Source organism: Bombus bifarius, unplaced genomic scaffold (assembly GCF_011952205.1).
Source record: "Bombus bifarius isolate JDL3187 unplaced genomic scaffold, Bbif_JDL3187 scf7180000008058, whole genome shotgun sequence".
NCBI classification, from domain to species: Eukaryota; Metazoa; Arthropoda; class Insecta; order Hymenoptera; family Apidae; genus Bombus; species Bombus bifarius.
The window spans coordinates 2007968-2032490 of NW_022884422.1; the positions used below are offsets into that span (position 1 = coordinate 2007968).

At 39.4% G+C, this 24523-nt stretch overlaps 1 protein-coding gene across 18 annotated transcripts in view; it reads left to right on the plus strand.

Annotated features, from left to right (window-relative positions):
• The window catches only part of LOC117208256 (disks large 1 tumor suppressor protein), a 526768-nt gene that overhangs the window by 306895 nt on the left and 195350 nt on the right, over positions 1–24523 (plus strand). For 16 of the 18 annotated variants that reach the window (XM_033449267.1, XM_033449269.1, XM_033449273.1 and 13 more), the window contains 2 exons: positions 1648–1743; positions 8640–8813. In XM_033449267.1, the coding sequence (XP_033305158.1) occupies positions 1648–1743; positions 8640–8813 (270 nt within the window). Of the gene's footprint in view, positions 1–1647; positions 1744–8535; positions 8557–8639; positions 8814–24523 lie in introns of those variants that run through there. The other 2 variants (XM_033449274.1, XM_033449263.1) reach the window with 2 other exon arrangements.

Consider the following 24523-nt stretch of genomic DNA (forward strand, 5'->3'; position numbering starts at 1 on the left):
TAATATCTAGTAAACGTGATAGATATCGACCGTTATAGAAACGCAGAACTCATTTCGGGATATTTGCTTCGTATTTTCTTTTAATTTCTACGTGTGGGTAAGCGTAAATCAAATATATCAGCCGTCCATATCTGCGCTTGAATCCAAACGAAACAGACAGGAAGAATCGTAGCAACGTCTCTTTCGCACACTACGTCTACGAGCACGGCGACGTACTCTAAACCGGGCCAGCCGCTTGTCAAACACGTAGCCGTGTATTCTCGTCCCAGGGTTTGACGTTTTTCTCGGCCGACATCCGGGGCAGAAAGTGGTCTTTCGTTTACATTTCCGTTCACCACGGATGGATCGATCTATCTTCCCTTTATTTTTCAGACAATCCCTTCTTATCGTTCAGCACAGCAGCGAAAATCCCTCTCTCGGTTTACACACGGTCTCCTCTGTTTAACGGAGTTTCGTTTCCGATAAAACTCACGATGGGTTAAGCAGCGTCGAATGGAACGAAAGAAACACATCGGATATGCAAAAAGGAAAGAAATTGTGAAATTTATTGTAACGAAGGAAAGTACGATAGTAGAAAAGGAGAGCGAGTCAGGTGAATGCCGATAGGAAGAAAGGGGCGAGAGGAAGGAGAAAATTCTTAACACGTTCTTTGATGACGCGAGAGCAACGACGTGACGAAGGTACCGACATTTTTTTTCGACGAAACAAACTGCGGCGACCGAGGACGATAGGGGTAGCAGTGCATGTTTAATAAAGAGTAAAGCACGACAGGGGTGGGCAGATCGAGGAAAAGTAGCGCGGGATGTTAAACACACCTGCGCATCGAAAGTTCGTCATGAATAATTCCGTTTGGCTCGTTTAACGCGGTCGCAGTACGCGCGCTGACGGAACTTCCATCAGCTCCCGCTGAACGATAATTGACTTTGCGTCTCACCGGCTCTATTTATTTGCGCGCTTTCCAGGCCTCGCCACCACCCTGGCTGTACACTTCCTGGCCGAGAGATCGAACGAGCGTTAAACGACGCTCAGCTGGAACACGACAAAGATAGGGAAAACAAGGAGCTAGATCGAGAAGTTTAAATTGCGACCAGGGATCGAGTTAAGGCTTAATAGCTAATTGATTCGGAAATTAAATCGTAGACTTGTTTTCTCGCTGTGCGCTCCGGATTCATCAACGAACATCGCGACGTCCAATGATTTATCGCGAATTCTTTGATTAAATGGTTTGGGTAGGGTGGAAGATAGAGAATTCTGTAATTCGAAGGAGGATCTGCTGTACCAGGGTAGATTGAGTTTTGCGTTGTTTCGAAGTTGCAATTGCTTTAACTGAACCGTAAAAGCATCGAACCAATGAATGTAGGCGGTCGAACGGTCTCTAAACTATGAAATAACGAGGCTCGTCAAAGTCTATTATGTTATGCATGTTTAATCTATTATCAGGGCGATGACAGCAGTTGGATGGGAATATCGATTATGTTAATTACACATTTTGAACGACCACACGATATTTCGTTATAAATATGTATAGCACGATACTTAACAGCAATGTTTTTTTATTAAAAAAAACGCAGAGTTTACCGGAAGTACGTATCGTTTTCTCGTTGACAGGACATGTAAAGATGTTTTTAGATCATATGGTTATTGCAGGGTGGTCCAGACTTCCCGGTGAACCAGACTCTGTCGAACATTTATGGCCGCACGTCGGCCAGTCCAGAGGCTCCAGTCTACGTAGACGAAACTCAGGTTCGTAAGTCTGTAAATAATGTCGTGTGAGAATTAATTTCGGTCTCCGTTGTTCTTAATTATACTAAACGATAATATCGTTCAAACTTAAGTGTACTAACAATAACATTTAGCAAGCGTATCGGTAATATCCTTATCTAAACTAGCAACGAATTTAAACATTGAGAAAATACTTAATATGTTTTAATTGCAAAGAAACATAATTTAATCAGCTGGATTGAATTTTCAATACTCGGTTGGCTATAAGGAAATCTGTCAGGTTCCTGCAATCTTTTACTGCAAGTTCAAAGTTTTCTACTTTACCGGCGCGTTTCTCCCATATAATTTCTTTGTGACTTCAGCTACAGACACTCGTCGATCAATTAGCAACCACAGATATCTTTTTACTAATCCACCCTTCCATTTCTTTTTATATAAAAATATTTAAAACCTCTACATTAACGAAAAGATAATTAACAGAAGTGTTCCTCTTAAGATAAATGGAGTTTCTCAGCCACGTTATTGCACGCTTCTTCCGGCAGTGTTCATAAAAGGGTATTTCTTCGAGGCACGACAGAAACAGAAATTAATGTATTTTGCATCAAGGACGAACTATAATTTTCCAGGTTCCAACCTTCCTGTTGTCCCTTTCCGTTTTCTCATTTCCTTGACGATCAAAGCGGTAAAAAGGGGAGATGCATTATACTCGAGACACAGGTCACGATCCCTGCCATCTTTCTGCTTATCTTGCCTCAAAAGTTGTGCAGTGTTTTAGAAATATCGTTGAATAGATTTCACTGTACGGCCATTTGCAAAATGGAATTCACTTGCAAAAGTAGGAGACCGGAAATGCAATTTTCTCTTTTCTGAACAACGGAATGCGCAGAGAAAGATGCATGGATGATGTGGCCGAAGTCAGTTGTGAAACAACATTAGAGATAATTTCATCTAGTTTTAGCCGTTCCATGTGTGGAATTTCACAATTGAAATTCGATTCAGTTTTACACGCCATTTCGCCGATTAACGGGTGCCAGCTCGTCACAAAGTCAACGATAAAACGGGAACACCGACAGGCTCGCCTGTGGCGAGACCATTTGTAAATTATGCCAGAAATCAGCGTGACTGCATTATCAATGCTGTTACGCGGCTTCCGTATTTGCAAATAAAGTGTGGAAACTGCGTATAATGTGTCCCATTTGATTTAATCGACCTGATTAACCTGGTAAAATGCAATCATGCAGTCGTTAGTTGTTTAATCCGTACTGGCAGCGTGAAACTCGTTAGTTCTCATTACGGCCATTGCTTCGACTAGCACCTCTTTTACATTGACTACAAAAAGTATTTGCACACATTCTTATTTTTCAATTAAACGCCTCTCTATCGGATTCTATATTTCGTTTTCATAACACCACATTTTTATAATCATACGAAAATGCTCTTAAGTGGTATTAAATAACAGATGTACTTGAATTTAATTAATTGTAATATGTAGATGCTGAAATAAATGCAAGAGCGTACTAATACCGTTTGCAACCACCATATTATAATCACAAAGCTAATTATCTTTTCAATATTATTTTTGATGGAGAATTCTTATTTATCTTTGTTTAACTAGATTCTCGAGTTAATTAACTTCATTCAAACGAAACTGCAACCGAAGCGATAAATTTGACATTGCTTTCACGTTTAACCATTAACTCTGCGCGGACTGCAGCGGAAGCCAGGACGGAGCGGGTCCGTCGACGATAATTATACCTTACGTCCGGAACGTTCGTCTCGAAATTACATTCGAGCAAGACCGTTAATGAAATAATAGCGACGTTTCAGGTGCACAGATTATAAATAACCGTCGATATAACGTCGCGCGCTTCTGTGCCATTGAACCGGTTTTCGCATTTCGCCCGGTTCTTCCGGTTCTAACCACGCAAACTTTAATTAAGCGCCTGCTTAATCAGGCCAGTACGTAAATTTTCCCAGAAATCTCCAAGCGAAGACAATCTCGTCGGGCATCGATCTCCGTGCTCTGGCGCGTCTCACGTCTCCATTGTCCGGGAATATTTACAACATCGAGGATTTCGCATTTCCCCCTCGATCAATCGCGAAACCATATCAAACTACTCACCGTCGAGTTGTTCGGTGTGGAATACGGAAACCGAGCCGCGTCTTGCTCGGGGGTAAGCCAATTCGTACGGAAAATGAGATTAATGCCCGCCTTTATCACGCTCACAGACACGGAACTGCGCGTAAGCACGATCGTTGAACATCATTCGAACACGCTGGTAAGATCGTGTTCGTACACTGTAGCGTGAGTTCGACGAAAAGAACCGTGTCGGAATTAGACCACGACGCTTTGGTAGGAGCACCGGAACGTGACGGCCACCAACGTCGAAACGCATCAACGCCAGTACCGACGCTGACGTCTATCCCTTCGAGATACATACACCAAGCATCGAACGATGCGTTTACACTGTTTCGTTGAATACCAATTTATCACAAGTGGCTTCCGAGCTTTCTTCTATGGTGTTTTCCTATAGTCGTGCATCTACGATAACAAAGTGAATTCAGTAAGAATGGCGTGTTGTTTTCGTATGTACTTTCGTGAAATGAATCCTTTGTCTGACGAACAGTAGTAGCCTTTAGGCGAAGCACTACTAAACGAAGTGTCTTCTGAATTATTACGTTGCCCGACAATCGAAGTGTACACCATTCTGAAGGTTCACTTCTCGATGAACGAGAATTATTGCGTTTCGTCAAAGTCGAGACGGATCGATGAGAATAGAGGACACGTGGACTTTAATGCTAAGAGCGGAAAACGGGATCCATTAATTCACACGAATAGCCAACTTTACCAGATACTTGTCTTTTTTTTGGAAAACTCATGACATGAAATCAGTTGTTTAAGGAGGTTGAAGTAGAATGGGCACCTGAGGTATAGTTTTGTAAAACTGCGGCCTAAGGAAAATAAGCAGGCTGACCAAAGTACACGTGCGGTGCCAGGCGTTCTTCTTTCGACGAATCATTATTTCCTCTAGTCCCCTAGGAAGCCTCGGACTGCAAAGAAAAACACGGCCAAATATTTAACACATGAATTTTTCCAAACATAAACTTTTTTATATTCTCGACTTCTGTGCGTATAGGAGAAAGATCCGCTACGAAAATAGGAACAAACGGACCGAATAATAGCGTCAGAATACACGTGATGCGTTTACAGTTACTGCCATTTTGCCCCGTGCTCCGTGATTCTCTCGTAAACAGTTTAACGATGCTGTTTGATATTTTTGGAAATGCATAAACGTTTTAGTCGCTTTGAAGATTTTCTTCTTCCGAGCCAATGACACGTGCACGAACCTCCATTAAACAAGAAATCCCGCGGAACCAAACATTGTCTTCTGTCAACGCTAGAAATAATTCCAAACGAGCAGAGAACGATAGATTTTTATCTCGAACCGATACGATTCGACGTGTAAATTGTTCGGTAGTTTTTTGTTAAAAGAGAGATACACGAAATATTTTTCTTGTATTAACGAAAGTTTTCAACGATGCCGATTGGATTCCTGGTCGCCTTTAAATTTCATTTTTCACTTGGTGCAACTTCTTTATCTGCTCGCGTACCAGTCGCAAAATCGTCGAAGAAACTGCAGCCACTACTCATTCTTCAATGCGAACCTTCTTACGGGAACTACTTTGCTATCTATCTCTCGAAGCTTTCCTCAACTTCCTGCGGACGTTGATCGGAATTCCTTTCGATTCGATTCCCTTATCTTCGTTTGTTCTACCACCGGTGGAACGAACCTCCCGCGGCTGAGTGTTTTAAAGAGATAGTTGAACGCGAATATTTGTCGTGGAAATTTGTTGGATGAAAGGAAAGACTCCTCTCTGACATTTTCGTCTGTTTTATCACAAGTTCTACGAAACGTCGATTGTTTTGGAGAAAGTGTATTGCGCTGCAGTGAAAAACGCAATCCATATATATATCTTGTTGAAAAAATTAATTGAAATAACTTGAACATTCGCTGTAACTGATGATGATTCATTGAAAAAACGATATAACGAAGTTTGGTAGACGTAATTGAATATGCGTCGTGCTATATATAAGAACGTGTAAATAGTCTAATATGTGGAAAGAAAAATTGGGACGTAAATCATCTACGCAAGTTCAAATTTTGACAAGAATGAAAAGAATTAACACAAACTGATTATCACAAATAGACTTCCAAATAGATTTAAACGAAAGTGAAATTAGAAAATACAACACTATAGAAATGATAAAAAAGATAGAGAAATTATAGGAGAAAAGGATCTCACGATCGCAACAAACTTGTATCTGAAAGCTAGTGAAAACTAAACGCGAATAACGGTGAACGGATCAAACGCGGCGATACAATGATCGATTGGGTGTCTATCGTGCGTCATTCACGACGTCGTTTCAGCGACTATGTTTACGGTGTTCCTATTAAGGTACGCAAACGAAGGACAAAGAGAACCTGTCACTCTGGTGAACGTTTTAATCGTAATGTTGTTACGCATGCCTCAAAACGATTCAGCAATTTTTACGGATGCTGCTGGAATCAAGTAAGTCTCGATAAAAATTAGATTTGTATCCCCTGCCCCCTCCTCGTTAGCGTTTATGAATTTATAATTTACGCGAATTAACAACCGATCCATGCGATCGATTCATAACTATTGAAACGTGACCACGACTCCTGATAGAGAATAATTCATTGAAACGGAAGAGGTCAACGCAGGAGGTCCTCCATGTTTTTAAACGTAATTGTATCACTCGCGCGTTTCAATGTTTAATGGTTTAATATGCTTCGAAGTTTCACGACGAGCTTTCAGCTGAATTTGTTCGGAAAGCAGGAAGCCGCTGTTTATTTATACGAGTCCATTCCCGTGTTCCCGTACGCGGGCAAGTATAGAGTTCATTTATCATCACGGTAGCATTTAAACGCTGAAAAATTGACCGCTCGGTGGATTGAGTCGGAAACGGCATCGATCTATTTTATTCGTCCTATTTTTGATCCGAGAATTAATACAGTTGCCTCGTCAGAGAAAAATTCGTGGTCCGTGGTTAGCGGAAATGACACATCGTTGCATGTAATATATGGACACCACGTTGTACAGTAATTCTAAATTAGAGCATTAAATGGATCGTTAAGGGATGGATTGCTGCAGTCAAATCCATAGAAATTGAACGAAGGAAAAAGTAAACTTCATGCACAGTCATGATGTTTTTAGATCTTCCAATTAGTTTCTCAGATTTAATAATTATGTGTTAATTCGTCTATTATGATTATTTTTTTAATATTCAAAAGATAAAGTGAAATTATGTACCAAACAGTGGTCGAATCGGAGCGTAAACATAGTAAAGCATGTAGTCAATGGTGGGTGATTTTCTACGTTAAGCATCATTCCTCGGGCCGCGAAAGGGGCAGACACCATTCTGCATTTTTTCACGGGACTTCGTATCCATTTCCTAAACCTCCGTTGTTTTACGAGTACCAAGTATCGGAAATTGACCCAAGGTGATCTAACTACCTTCTGGCCGCGTGCTTGAAACGAACGGAATGTCCATCCTGTGGCCAGTCAGTGGTCACTAATGGCCACTTTCTTCAAAATCGTTAGCGAGTAAGTACGTGATCGTAGACGTTTCTCGGGGTGCTCTTCCCTTTCACGGATTCTAAGAGAAATTCTAACAACGAGAAAAACGCCTATCGTTTCTCTGAATTACGGGGTTTTCCCAAAATAAAAGAATAACGCAGAACATTGAAATAAAATTCTAGTAATGAAAAATTAGTGCCAAAATATAAAAGGATACTACCAGTAAGGAAACAGTACTACGACATAAAAAGAGATCATGCAACGAGAGAAATAGTGAAAACGAAAAAGGAAATTCTTATGATAAGAAGAAGTAATGCAAGAAAAAGAAAGAAGGAAACATGATTTAGAGGGATAAAACTAACAATGTGGAGATATAAAAAAAATGAGATGAAATGCCAGCAATACCAGCACCCTTAAAAAAGAACAAATGCAACAAAAATAAAGTTTTCACGAGTTACATTCCCGGAATATATCAGTTTTAATTGGGGCGAACTTGCTGTTACAATTCCATCCGCATGTTAAGATATCACACAATCTCGTCAAATTATTCAATCTTATTTTTGTGAATTAATTCGGCATGAAAATTTGAGATTTGACCATTTTGAGTCTCCAATTCCAACCTATTATTGTCATTATTAGTAGTATTTCCCCTAGCGTTTCCACTATAACCCAACAAACGTACGGTTAAAATGGCTTCAGTGATATCGAATTTCATAGATGACATTCACACTAGCATTTATTCACGTGGCTGTCAAGATGTGAGCTATTTTCAACGAAAAGGTTTCAATAAACGTTCGATCATTGATACCGTGGTTGGCCACTCGACAGGCCATCGTATCCGGAAGCCCCGCGCAGCCACGATAATGAAACAAAATCCCGGATTCCGGAGGATTAGCACAGTAGAAGCATCACCGATATCGAAACCCGATGCAAGCAACCTCGTCAGTCGAAACCGTGCTCACCACCGACGCGCAATCCCTTCTTTCTCTTTTCTTCGATTTGTTACGATTTACTGAGTTCAAAATGATTTTTCTAAATGTTCCAAAAGTTAGGCCAAGCAACATGTGCCTGTTGAAGATAACACGACACCAACAACAATCAAACGTAGAATCGGATCGCGGGCAATCGAATATTAAACATAAATCGAGGAGGATGCGACGCAGTAAATTCATTCAAACGATTCTCGATCGCCTGCACGTCAGTATTTAGAAATGGCTAATGCGGAGAATGATGGTGTTTATTCTTAAAAATGTTACGAATGTGAGAAATTATTAATGATTGAAATCGTTAAATGTTGAAATTCTCTGGGGTTACAGAAGACCCGTTACACTGGTGGAGGAGTGGACGAGCAGCTGCCACCACCGCCTTCGCCACCCCAGCTGAAAGAGGCAGGACAACTAGACGGAGTTCCTAGACCGAATTCGGTCGATCGTATCCTACATCCTGATGGTAGCCAGCACATCCTAACTAGCCACGAGGCCCTGAACAAGGTAATATTTAATAGTTTCTCGTTGCATCGCAAATGTCTGCCTATTGAATTGTAAATGTTCCGTAAAATGATGGAGGAGCAGCTTACATGTAAGCAGTTTATCAAATTAAATATTCCCGCATACGCGTCTCGACGCATGCTCAGAAAAGACCTCGAAGGTTCGCCATCTGCTAGAATTTCGTGTAAATATTCCCGAAATCGATACGAAACGTCGGTAACGAGCTACTCTATATTATGCTTACCTACATGTCACGTCTATCCTAATACCCTGTTCTTAGTCAATGGCTTACCGACCATTCTCAATCGATAAAATCCTTTAATTACTACAAATTACAGAAATCTATCGAACGCTAAATATTTCAGATTATAGAAAATATTCTCACTTAACGTTTAACTTTATACGATCTCCAATTTTTTTATATCTATTCAAACGTAAAAGTCCGTTCCAAAGGTGTTCTATTTTCCACCCTCTTATTAGTTTCCACGAATATTCGTCCGATGGTGCCCTCGTCATATAACTGGCAACGTAGTAATCTACGTTATCGTACGGATATTCGGAGATACACGTGCACGAACCAGTCCGACCGTGGCTTCGTGGCTCGTCAACTCTGGGCTGGATGTGATCGGTTCTCCGGAAGTTCGATCAAGTGCTGAAGTGTGTCGCGAGTGCGTCTCCGCGGGGGTGTGAATGACGACGACTTGGCCGGAAAGAGAATGTCTCCGGCGTTAATGAGACGCGAGGGACACCTTTGAATCGGCGTGACAAATTGAAACACATTATTGATCTTCTCTTCCGACACGACCGACTTGCCGTGAATAGCGGGAACGTAATGGTCTTTTTCGTCACGAGTGATCAATGACAGAACGAGTGTCTCCTCGCGGATAAATGCTTTTTATTTATCGTTGGATGACACGAATTGCATGTATCGATCCGTCTCGGTGACGTTTATAGTATTTCCTCTTTGCGTTCTTTTTTATATCTTTCACATCTCTTTTAATATGCAAAATATTTTTACGTGATTGTTTGAAGTGAATTGTATAGGACCGTATAATAGAATACTTGTAAAGATAATGTTTTAGTTAGATCGGAGTTAAGTTCATTGGTGTGTATGAATCTATAATTAAGATAGAGAAGATCAGAAAATGATTCATGAATAGGATCACTCTGATCGTTGAAACGAATCGCGATAAGTCCACGCGGTTATCGTATCGTAGAGAAATATTCGCATGATTTGCTTTGATAAATCGAATTATCGATTTGCGTTAAATGATAGCGAAAGCGAACACAGATTATTTCGACGTATAAATTTTCTCCTGAGCTCATAGCGATGTTAATTTTAGAAATGACATAGAATATGTGAACTCGTTCATTTCTGATTATTTTATAAATCAAATTATTAAACAGTCATATCATTATTTTCGTATAAATGTATTCGTTTTAAATTGCTCTCAATAAGAATTTGCGTAAGCGGGATGATATCTCAGTTGAAATCAACCTGTTAATTCGATATTGGTTTTGAATTTGAGAATATCGCGAATGTACAAAAGGCTATAGATGTATAGTTATTTACCACGCTACGTTGATTTCGAAGATTACTTATAAAACGAAGCAGGTTATCATCCTCGATGCACGCTGTCTCTCATTGGTATTCCAATTCCATTCACCGAATGGAATTACCAGCGACGATATGTTTTCATCCATAAATGCAATAATTTCCCTGTCGTGACGCGAACATATCTTCCTTCTGGCCGGTTTCTCCTTTTCTTCCTCGATTTTCTCCGGTGATTTATTGTGACGTTCCGTATCTTTCCATATAGTATCGGCTTTCAGCCGTTCGAAATTACAACTACGACTGAACAATTTTATGATCGTCGTGGAAACCAAAGAAACCCAATTAAATGAAACATCATCTCTGATTTTATTCCTCTTAACAAATCGAACAGATAGAACAAGCATGACCGATGATACAACGTATTCGACTCATGTCTTATACCAAACAATAATAGCTCTAATAACAGGATCGAAGAGCATTTCGGTTCGGGGAACACGGGCCCCTAAGTTCGAAGATCGAAACGATGCTCCCGAGGCAGAATTAATGGAACGAACTTAAGAAGATTCAGGTGGTAGGGGTTATTCGGTCCAATTGCACAGACGCAAAGCACCTCTCTCCATTTCTCGCTGGTAATTCGGCTAGGTGTGTGCCCTTTAAGGTGACCTAGATATGGTCTAGTACTATTTTATTTCCTACAGTATCTCGTTCTATGCGATTCTTTTGTGAGTGCGCGAGAACGCTCCGAAGGACATTATTTTCACCAGCAAGATATTCCTCCGTTGAATCTCTCTCCGCGCGGCATCACTTTGTTCGATATTTTTTCTTCGTCCCCTCCCTCTGCACTTTTTACTCTCTGTACTGTTAAATGACACGAGATTCGATCGCGTTCGCATTCTGTTTCGTACTACACGGCATTCGAATGAGAATAGATCGGCGGCAAGTTATGCAAAAGTCAAGGCATAAATGAAACGAACGGGCAACGCTTAATTAACGATAAACCTTCTTCGTTATCGGCGTGCAATTAGCTGAATTGCACGCGATCACACGCGTTCGGGTAGCCTGGTTCCGTTTATAAAATATTATAATTGAACAGGTCGATTCTCGACATGCGATGCCAACTCTACTACGACGCACGGTATCGACTTGGGTCGTTTAATCGGCTGCTGATAAACCGTATCGTGTATCTGATGACAACTCAGCGTTTACTACGTCCTTTGCTTGGTTGATTTCTCCACACATGTAATACATATTGCTAATATATATATACACCGCGAAGCGGCGAATGCAATACAGCCATCCCGGTTCGATACTCGCTACTCATGCATAATTCGGAAGCTCACTGCAAAATGCACACTGCTCTCGTATGAAATTCCAGTTGGTCACTATGCTCGCGTATTTATTCGTTTTATGATAAATTCGATTATAACGTATCTCGATTACGTAATTTAATTCTTTCACTGTGAAAGATGTATATGTAAATACATCATAAATATTAAGTAATTATTTGCTAAAAGCAGTGTTCGTATTTCTATAATACAATTATATTAATCGAAAGCGTCATTTCTATTTTCATTTATATGAGTTACATTATAATTGGTTATGCGACGTTCTCAAATTTTTATGAATATATTTTTTCAATATATTACTAACTAACTAACTATATAACTAACTAATATGCTAATATTGTAAAATGCTAATACTGTAGGCATAATTTTTTATTAAACACATGTTTCCAGTAGATATCTTGTGATTTTTGTATACATTACCAGATTGCTTTCAAACTTTGTAAATGTATTCGTGACAATGGTATCTTATTACATTAGATAATTACTACTGGGATTTCAAAACGTTTCGTACAACGCACATAATATATTTATGCAAACATTCTATACTAAGCGTGCAAATATTTTCATGAGTCACTGTATTTCTATATTTAAAAAGACTACGAAAAAACCATTTAAAAGTTCGGAACAATTAAAAAAGCAAAAAAAGAGATCGCCTAAAAAATAAATCACAAAACCACATCATATCCCTTTGCAATGCTCGCTGTATCCATAGTTTCTAAAAACTGGCACAGTCGACCACAAAATGCCTCTAAAAATTCAAAGCGTACCGCGTCCACTCCACGGAGCGTTGCGCGTGTTTCGCTGTTCATGTAAAATGCCGCATTCCACCGGGCATTATGCACTTCCTACACGTTCAAGTTCTCTTTTATTCCGCTTATTACACGCGCTGAGCACACGCGTCATGCTCGGTCTCTGTCACTGACGATATGACACCTATACGTAGCCAGGCCCCGTGTATAAATTGCGCGTTCGTACATGTAACCGTGGCTTAATGCGTGCCGGAGGATAATGTACGTAGACGCGAGATGCGATCATAGAACGTGGCTCGCTCGTTAATGCATCTGATGCGTATCGGTCCTTTATATCCACTATTTCCAGTGAATTGTTTCTACGAAATGCGTGGAAGAAATCACGGAAACCCCGACACATTTTCTTCTAATCGTCGATGACGCTGCAGCTTTTAGGGATATTCGACGACAAAACCATGCGATTGTTAGTGTGAGAGATTTTAAAATGTTGCTTTCATCATTTCTTTCTTCCTTTTTTTATTACTTACAGTGTGAGCGTGGGATTATTCTCTTTTCAGTGGAAAGATATTTTCTTGTAAATATTAGAATATGAAGAACAGTTAGTGTCGAGTTACAAATAAATAATATAAATAAATTATATAAAAATTGTAGAATTAATACTAGGTGTTCATCATATCATATGCAGAACTACCGATTTGCAATGTGTATGGATATGCTGACATATAAATGATTAAACAAATAGGTATATATAATATTAATCTAATATCAATCTGACTTTGATACTTGTATATACATGTATAGGTACCAATTGCAAAGACAAAGAACTTTTTGATACCTCTAATGTTAACTTAATTAAAATTAATATTTAATGTAAAATTGAACGAAAAAAAAATTTATCGAAATTATCATGCTAAGAATCGTTGTTATTTCTAGTGGAAGGTTTTGCATGTATAATATTCTATTATTAAAGAGCGTGTCTCGATTCAATCGTAGGATATGGCACTCGATGCATATCATTTTATTGCAGAACTCTGGCAGAGTACCGGGATTTAATTGACAAGCATGGCTCGCAACGTTTTAGCTTGTAATCTAATCACTATTCGCTCGGTTCACGAATTACCCTCGGCAATGGCCGCGTGTTGGCTTCATAAATAAAGTCCGCAACGCAGACACGACTGTGTACAAGCCGTGAGTACCTTTTAAAGCTTCGGTTTCGCCTATATACGTTGTAGATCAACCCCAGATTTGGTGGGTCTCCGAAGTCGTGTTTTATCCCTCTGCGTGAACAACTGGTTGACGCGCAAATGTGTTTGAATTAGTTTCACGAAATATGCAAAATGATTTAAACAGACACATTAGAAACAAAACGATATGATGAGAAGAAATAGTTTTCAATTTAATACAATTTTTGTAGTAATATAATGATAGATGGTGTATTATAAAATATTAAAATAGAAGAATAACAATAAACAGCAAGATATTAAAGACTGATGTAAGATATATGTTCGATTTGAAAATCAATTATTCTACCACGATTATTAACGAGAACGATTGAGACAAAGAAATAATTGTAATCTAAAAACCAGTTTAACGAAGAAAACATGTTTACATTAAGATTTTCATCATTCCCCTGTTTATCAAAAATTGTTACTTAGAACAACAAAACGTAAGGAAAAATTTTAAACAACGATATATAAATAGAACGAACGAACACGTCGAGTTCTATATATTTATATATACAATATAGTGTTTCCATCAAACAAATTTTAATTTACTGAATATATATGTACGCTTGGTGGAAACACTTCTAAAAACGTTTAACGTTATTTTAGCCGCAGCAAGAAAGGTCGAAGCTATTCTCCACTTTCGTGGTGCATAAGAATCAATCGAGACTTCGTGACGCTCTGCAATCAGCTGGTTCGAGACACGCGTATTCGTGCGCGAAGAACCAGGAAACCAAGTCCCGGTGTACCAGTTCGATATCATGATACGAATGCGTCCGAACCCGTGTTCGTCTTATTATTTTGTATTTAACGAGTGACTTTCTGGCGTGACTGGTAAGGAGCTATCGTGAGCGTTTCTTATGAGTCCCTTTCTTGCAACGAACGTTGCCCCTTCCCTTGTAATATCACGCAAGAAACTTTTAATCCCCGTCAAAAATCGCCTCTTTCGTGTGACTTCTATGATTCTCGACATATACTCGACATTACCGTGCTTCAACCATGATTCCATAACCATATCAACGATAAATATTCGTAAAACCTTTGTTTCGTACATCGTTTCGTCATTTTAACTGACGTTCACGTAAGCTAGTTTTAGGAAGGTAGCAATTTATATCGTTCATGTTAATTTTTTGCGAATTTCTGTATTAAAAGCCGTCTCGTTTGGCTTATGTATGAGAAAATAAAAATAGTTGGCTATGTGGAATTGCATTTCATGCAAGAAATTGCATGGGCAATGTAGATTAGTATAATTTCGTATTCATATATACAATAATTTTTGTTACGCCACGAGGCTTACCACAGGCTGTATTTTCTAACCGTCGCTCGCGGTCCTACAGCGTCGCAGGCAGACCGTCTTATCTGCCCGCCGGATCATATACAATGTATCGACGAGAGCATAGTTGTCGCCAAGCAGCGAGCTCTAGAAACGTCGATTTTTAACCGTTACGTTTTCACATAAGAAGAGGCATACGTGATCATAGGCGCGAGCGGTGGCGTGACCCGAGCATAGTGGGGGTCGTCTTCCAAATGAGACAAAGGAATAATCGAAGGGCGATCAGTTCCTTCTGACGAGTCTAACGTGACACTTCGACAAATCTGACGAGCAAACGAATTTATCTAGAGATATCGCAAAGTCGAGTCAAATTTCTGTAACATATTCATCATATTATTGTAAAATATATTATTCTATGTTAACCTGTTAATACAGTGTTACATTCATTAAACCACCTCTGTTATCTTAACCGAAACAGGGGAACGACTATTTCGCGGCGTCGATTAACATAATCGTAGCGAGAATTTACGCCTCTCGCTGACGCGTTTTCCTAGCGACCGCGTCTCTCCGCGAACGGTCGTAACAGTTTTTATTAAATATTAAGTCCTCAGTGGGATTTCATTTCAACTGTACACGAATATATGGTATATATTTTCGTAGGAATGTTATATTATTAGTTTGTAGGTAACAGTATGATTAATACAATATCGTTTGCACTCACACGAAATCGAATATAAAACCCCGTTTCACGTATTCGTTACTCACTACTTCTACGACACAACAACACAACGATCTTCACACGACAACGATAAATTCAACTCTAACTCTCTCAACTCTCGTTTACAATGTTTTCCATGCTCACTTTTTCCTTAACATACCTTGGAAACGCTCACAACACTCCTTGACAACGTTAACATATCTTGACAATGCTAATAAACAATTACCTCTCACGCTACGTCCTTCCCTGATGTCACACTATCCCAAATATACAGGGTGGTTGGTAACTGGTGGTACAAGCGGAAAGGGAGTGATTCTACGCGAAAAAATAAGTCGAAAATATAGAATAAAAATTTTTTTTAATTTTTCTATCGAGACAACGATCTACAGTGAGATCCGTTATAACAAGACGTGATAAAGTGCACGCGTACCGAGCGAAAATTCAAAGTCGATTTTCTCGAAAACAAAGCTTCAAACGAAAAATTTTTATTCTATATTTTCGACTTCTTTTTTCGCGTAGAATCATCCCGTTTCCGCTTGTACCACCAGTTACCAACTACCCTGTATATATGTCGGGTTCACATTATGATTAGGGCTAGGGGCGTGAAACGAATCTTCATTTGGATTAGACATTGTTGTTATGCAATAGAGAAGATATTTACTAGCGCAAATACGATTATTACAGAATTTGTCAAGTAACCATGGTAACTAGATACTCGAGATGCTAATGACAATGATCTTAAGTTCAATAACGAATCCGCGATCAACGGGATAACCAAATGCGTTTTCTTCCAAAGTCCAAGTTGTACTCCACTTGCTTGTCTACGATACAAGTATTATTGAACTAACTCTTTGTTAAAACGTGGAATATCCACCGAGCGTAAAGATGTTATGTATCGCGCTAATGAGACCTCGCGAGAAAATGACTTCCCGTCACGATGATGCTGCAGAGAACTATGATGGGGTGTGTCTAAGAACGCGAGATCATCGGATTTGTCGAGAAAAGCCTTCGTTCGGAAAGTGAGGGGAATGGACGTTCCTGTTAATTGGTTAACTTCTATGTTGGTGGTTGAAGAAGGATGCTAACCGCCCTTAAGAGAAAGTTGCTAGCGGGAAGCGTCGCTCGTGAGAAAAGCAGATTTCCCGTATCTTTCCGTAGTAGGTGGTAGATTTAGGAACTGTTAGAGGCTGAACATGTACTGTGAAGATGCATTGACATCTGGTAATCATCTTGCCCGAAGAATAGGGTCTGTATGTGGCGAGCCACGAGACAGAAATTGTTGGAATGTTTACTGTCGCGTGCCGCTACAACTATTTCTTTTAAGGGGAGCTATAGAATTACTCCATACCTCTGTTAGATAAAAAAATTCATCCCGTGATCGCGGCTACGTTCGGCGACTTGTCGCCTCGAGCCTAAGCTCACTATCATAAATCTCGGACAATTATAATCGAGTTAAATTATAGAGACTAAAATATTGGGAGTTTTTCGAAAAATTCCAAAGGGATGACCCCGGTGTCCTTTCATCTCCGACGTATATATATATACATATTTAATTGTCATTTTTTATATAAATAATATTTGTCATTACTAATTTCTTTCGCTTTCATAATACATACGAAATATAACGGTAATAGTAGTGAAACGTAACAGTTACGCTCGTGAAAGTAATTAAACTTTTAATTTAACTAAACAATTATCTTAGTAAAATGCTTAATTTTCCAGAATACAATGCGCTCGTTATCATTAAACAGTCGTAAAATAAAATAACACTGACAACCAACGGCAACAGACGAACAGTCGTTACTCGATGCTCGCTTCTTGACTGTCTGACATTAGTCGTCTGTAACTACTGCGCGTACAGCCAACGTTATTCTTTGTTCGGGGACACAAGACTCCGGGCGTATCTAATCTGTCTCTGGTAGATGTTTATACGAGAATTAAAGTTTGCTTTTAAAAAACTTCTCGTCGATTATTCTTTCAGGACAGAGGTTTTTATTGCAGCTCACGGAGAAAACGAACCGAGTTTCGAACGGCAACGTCCGTAAACTTTTATCACTCTCTTATTGTATGGATATCTTTGAAACGAACTGCCGTCTAGAGTATACCTTTTCCGTTCATTTCCTTGAAAGATCCTCACCGAGTCGGCCAAGCCTATTTCACCCGAACTTTTCCTTTTCATTCATTTTGAAAGGTAAGGCTTCTTACCGCGAGCAAGGAATTCCTCGCTCGTTACACTCTTGTCCCTCGGTGCATTAACATAATGCACACCGGCGAAATGTTAAAACGTCGCGGTGGTTCGTTTGAGTCCTTTTATCCAACTGGAGACGTTGTTGCCAAGCGCGAAACTTTTTTTTCGTTCGTCGACGGCGCGTTTGTATTTATACTCCGTGGTGAATCGAAACTGGATTGTTTTATGAGAAGCATTAAAAGAGGGTTGAAAGAACGTAAAACTCCGTATACTTGGAACGATCGTTTGATTCTCTATTTATATTTGGGAAGAGCAAACAACGAACATTTGCGGGTGTCATAAATTAGGCTATTGCGACGTGACTCAGGAAAATCGACCGTAGAGTTGCCGACGCTGATGAATATCTAGAAAATATAACGCAAGTCATACTAGAATTTTTACATTATTAATTCTTTAATAACGTGAAAAGAAATTGGCTTCTCTTTATTGCAATCAATATTTAATACTTCTCTTTCCGTATGAAACGTAAAAACAATTCGCTTGAGTCTTGTATATGATAGAACATAAACTGGAGTGCAGGTGTTCGACGAAATATCGCGAAACGAATGAGATTTCCAGGTCCTCCATCGCTTGATAGAAGATAAAAAGGCTCGGTATTCGATCGAAGGGAAGTCTAAGAGAATCCGAGAGTATCGGTGGCAGAACATGAATGCGATTGAATCGCAAATGGTGCCTCGAGCTCGACTTGAGCTCACCCCGAGCAACCAATACTTTGGAATAAGCTGACTGAAGGAGAGAGAAGGCTAGCGTAACGTAGATAATGCTTCTCCTACTTTATTTCAAGAGAATTCTATTGTTGCTCGAAGAAATATCAAATAGAAACGACGCGTTCTGACTAGAAGCTGCTAAATATCGCGCGATACAATGATCGTATTGTTCGTGACCCGTCGTTGCAGAGATGCTTTTAATTAAATCTCGCGCTTCTCTTTTTTTATTTACAGCTTTCGAAAGTACTGCAGACGCTGCATCCAGTGGGTCCCGGTTATCGATTCGAACACGCGCCAGATACAATTTTTCTTTTGGTACGCGACAACGAATCGACGATCATCGATGCGGAGCATTCTCGATTGAAAACCACCTCGTATTGTTTCGCATTATTGATCAGATTCAGGCGTATTCGACTGCTTAACGAAAGACATTCTCGTCGATCGTTTATTTCGTAGTCTTCCGATATCCGGGGCTGTTATTGGACAGACAACGAATCACGAGCTCTTTGGTGCTCGAATGATCGTTTAATAATAATCTCAAGTAAGTTCCTCGAAATTATTCCCGATGAATCACGTTACACGAATGATCGACTATCTGGGGATAATCAATGTTATCCAATAAGCCCGAGAAACTGAGTTTGGTACGATGAACCATTACACGAATGAGAAACGTGCTGACATACGTCCTTTATCCGAAACGAGTCGAGTAGCGTTCAAAGCGCGTATCGAGATTGTAAAAGAAAGGGTCACTTATGACGTCATTCGCAGTCAGGCAAAAGGCCTTGAACGACCAATTCGTTTTGGACGTAAAATGGAAAAATGAAAACACCTTACTTCACCTGCGATATTATTTTTTAATATATTCAAATTTAAGTATACCATATATTAATCCTAAAACTACCCTATAAGATGTAGGTATCTAAATATCTTACATGGATGATTATTAGACTGCAGATCTTTATGCAAGTTCATTGGTTGGCACACAAACAACAAACACAAAAAACCATCTCAACTTGAATGAAAGAATGTGTCGTTTTCTAAATGTAATAATATGTACTTTACTTTGGATGTTTTATATAACTTTGTGTTTCTGCACAGTAAATGTATCAAACTTAAATATTAAAAGTATATGAAACATAAAAATATAAAATGTATCCCGCACTTTAATAATTATACTTAAAATGCTACGATGAAATGTATGATCATATTCCTATCTGGTTAAAATTCTAGCGTTAAACTTATCATACGGTACAAGTTAATGAACTCTCCAAGTCGACAAAGTTCTTCTAAAAAAAATTCTATCTTCCAAAATCCCTACAAAAAGGGAAGACTCTCTCACATGAACGTACATCTACTGAGATATTCTAATAATCTCTACCATCTTACCTGAATACGCTGGCAATTCCAACATTATCATTGGAGAAATCGAGAAGGAATCTCAAAGAAAGCCTGATTCTAGAGCAGCATCGGTAGATAGGTTAGTCGACGCGGCAGATCACGCGACGGCAGGGTGAATGCAATTTTCACGAGGTGGCGGTACGGTTCAACCCGTTATGGTATGACCGGCTACATGGACGCAGTCGAGCACAAATCGAAAAGGGAGGAAAGAGTGCGCGATGAAGCAGGGAGAAAGGCGGATGGAGGGTGAAAAAGAGAGGGTGGATGGAAGTAAGATAGAAAGAGTGAGTGAGAAGTGAGAGGGCAGGAGAAGGTGGAGCGCGTACACGGAAACACACGTACGTACACGAGGAGCGGCGGCGCGCTCAGTAGTGTGCCAAGTGCGCCCAGTGACGTAGGTCAGTGCTCGCGACTACGCCGCTCCCGCGAGTTGCTGATTAAACTTCGGTTTTCCGGCCTCTGGTTGCGGTTGCGTCGCGATGTTTCCCATTCACGGTTCGCGCGCCACGTACTGTGCGTCCTCGTCGTCTTGCGTCTTAACCTGGTCGTGCCGGTCACCTTGACACGCGCGGACAACGCGGACGAAGGTTAGGTCTGTCGGGATTGCATCTGCAAACCACTATCCCTCGCTCGTCGAGCTCGGTTACCACGTCGGTGAGCGTGTCACGGTGTCGAGAGGTGAACATACGCGTGAACACGAATGCTCGGTCTAGTGCAGCAGAGGAATTTGAAGCTGGTAACCGATTTGGTGGTCGTGGTAGCGTAGTTTGTGTTGTTTCTAACGTTGGGAAACATGATTTTCGAAGAGTCGAGATCGAAATTGGAGTGAAAAGGGCTGTCAATGAGGTAAATCGAGGGCTTGAGGATTTAAACTTTCGGTAGTGTATGGGTTTGTTTGATGGACACGATAGTTTCACGTCGGTATTTGTTGCGATTTTGGTGCATTATCGTCGCAGTAGGTGCTAAAGAGGTTAGGGCTTGATGTAGTCGAATGCAACAGTCGATACATGGGCTTTGTACTTGTGAACGTGACGCGTCTCTCGTGTTCGAAAGCTGGCTGTAACTGTGCCAAGTACAAGCAATGACGCAGGTCGTTGCTCGTGGAAGGGCCATTGTGTGAGTTTCTTTATCACCGTCGATTGCAAACCGTATGACGTTTTTCTATGCAAATTATTTAGCGGTGGGTTTGTTGAAATATCGGGAAAGTTAACGTCGAATGGCTGTTTTGAAAAATACGAGAACAAGCCACTTGTAGTTATAAAGCCTCGCCGTATACGAGACGAGAGTCATGTAAACAGAGAAATACAATATATTCGATTTGAAAAATATAATACGGTCGGATACACGAGTGCTGGAGTGGCGCAGCGGAATGAATCGAGCACAGCTAGTGACACAGGTCAGTGTTCGGAACGACCGCGGCCGTGTGTCTCTCAACTTGCTCTCTCTTTTTTTTTAAATTTCAAACTTTCACGTATATCTCGAAACATTTTTAACGATTCCATAGCACCTGACTTTATTAAAATTATTTCGACGTATATATTTTAAAAAATAATAAAAAAATTTTTGAATAAAATAATTTTTGTTTAATTACACAAGTAATTGTAATCAAACTTTTGTTCCGCTTTATGAAAAAAAGAACGTAAACCAAGCATTCTGCTACAAGAAATGAACGTTCGGTTAAAACTTCGTAGTGTAATTTATCGATATTATCGTAAATTTCAAGTTTCATTATGATGTAATCGTTGTCTATTACCGTTCTTATTGTTACACCATATGCCGCCATGATCGGATTAATTGCTCTCACATCGTCCTTGATGTTTTAATAGTACGCAAAAGTTCTCGAAACGTTTATCGACGAGTCAAACCCACGTCAGCGTGCAACTTTCCGTGGTTGCAGCTGTTAGACGGAAATTCAAGTACAACATGACGCTGTTCTAACAATGCCACTTCTCCGTACACGCGGCGCGGTTTATGTTTCCAGCTCGTCTTTCCTCGAGGATCGAGGTTGCGACCCTGATACACATTTACGTTTCGCGACAATGTTTATTAAAACGAGACCGAACAATTTCCTACATGCATCGCGTTAGTATGTTTGAGTATAAATTATCTTTAATAAAATATTAGCAAACTCTTCTTCGGATAAAATTCCATCAAATGCATTCTTTATTCGTAATACTTCGTAATATTTAGAGCACAAACGTTCGTAAAATTTCCTTCAAATTTGTCAAATTCCTTTTTTTATAATACAATATTTATCTTTGGTTAATAGTTTAATATTAATAATAAGTTTTAATTAAACACATTACTTAAGGCGAATGAAAGCTTTGTCAGTTAGAGATAACGAACATTCATATTCAAGAATTAATGAAAAATTATTTAACGTAATGATTTTTCGAACTAAAAGATAGAATAATTTTGAATAGAATTGTATTCCAACATTCGTACCTGTAGCGTTGAAACAATCAATTCCGTGACTAGGTTACGATAGTAACGTTGTATTAACATTGTTGATTTTTCTTCGAAACGTGCTGATATGCAAACAGCTTACCTCATCGAGTACGTTTCTCGCGGTCAACACGGCGCACATTATGTGCATCGCGTGCGTTACAATTTTTATGTTCGCTCAAGAACCAGTTATCTTGACGTTTGCCATCTAATGCCGACTTCTATTTGGTACAAGTCGAAGGAAACATTCGATTGCATAATTCATCCATTCTATCGATTCTCCACGCGAAATATGAAGAGAAAAGGTCATTTTCTTAACCGATGCTTTCGGCTTGTTACTTAAATGACACAAAGCTTCTTTCAGTTAGTGTTCGTTTAACTGAATTCCGATCGATTGTGTCTACTAACATATTTAGACGTGCACTTTTATTATTCAAACAAGAAATCATAATCATAAAAAGATCAATAAACTTCTACTCTACTCGTATGAACTTTAGTTATATGTAATTTACATAAATGAAGTTTTACTGCTGATGTTTATGCATTTATGGGAAATTCAACATCGTAATACCATTATTAAGGTAACTATGTTATTTATGCGTCCTGCTAATTTTCTGCCATGGAAAGACCAAGTTTATTCGATAGTTAGTTTGAACCTGTTTGAAGCAGATTCCATTAGTAAAATTATGTTTTTAATCATTCAAACTCTTCTGCTACTTACTTTCTTAATTGAAGTATAATTATTAATAGATATGAGGTAGTAACAGTGCATTGTAATATTCCACTTTTAATTAACATGCAAAAATATATGAAATATTTCAATTTAGGCTTCACCCTTCTAATTACGTTCATAAAAATTTGAATTATCATATAGTAATCTATGACTCCACAGTCTAACAATGAATGATTTATCATTTTTGATAGTAACAATTTTTTCCTGAAAAGTTAATAATTCTCACGAGATGCCATTTTATCGATAACCATAGTCGTCTTTTGCTCTCTTACGTGAATAAATCGGATTTCCGGCCAAGAGAGCTGATTTTGCGTAGAAATTATGCTGATCGCGTTCTAATATTATGACGACAGCTTCGAATTCGGCCGGGCCAGCGAAGCTTGTCGTTCCTGCAGATATCGATCGCGTTCCACGGCTTGTCAAGCTAAGCCGCGAGTCTGAGATTTCTAGGTAGACGTGCGAATTTATTGACTACCCGGAATATGCACGATCTTGACATTTATCTCGTCGAGTGATAATCGTGCCCTTAGCCGCCACGTTCGAATGATCATAAATCTATTTCAGCGATCAACCAGGGATCATAAATAATCGAAAATCGGACTGAGAATAAACCGCCTATTCAATGTCTAAATCGAAGAAAATTTATTTTTGATCAGCTTTTATCTCTTTGATAAGAAATCTGGAGCAGTGGGACGCGTCTCTAATTTTAGTCGCCACATCTTTTTGTTTCCTACACGCCGGTGGAAGTGAATCAATAAAATTACCAGGAAATTTCGTTTATCGTTCAATTAAGCGCTGATCTCATTAATGCCCCTTGACTGGCAAACGAGTTCTTTTATGCCCGACCGTCGTTCCGAAGAATTCGTTTAGGACAATAGTCGAAGAATTTCGTAAATTCACGCAAAGCGTTTGAAGCATTCGAGCAATTAGAACGATACCTTATACAGATCGCATACATGCGAATTACATTAACAACGAAAGACAGTGGTAACAATAAAATGGCATAAACGTCGACACAAAGTACAGGTCACAGTTGGTCAGGAAATTATCGGTGTAATTTTGTTAAATCTTATATGGAGACTGGTGCAGCAGAAAAAGAAATAAAACGGAAGGAGAACGGTAACGAGAACAAAGATTACTGGAAATATCGAGAAAGTCGAAGAAGGAAATAGAGAAAGTGAGTTCGGTCTGCTCAGTTTTTCCTTTTATCGTCTACATTCTATTTTAAATCTGATACTATATCGTATAGTACATGCTATTTACTTGAGCGTGTTTCAAACTTATTTCAATAAAAGTAAAAATTCTTTCAGGCAGAAAT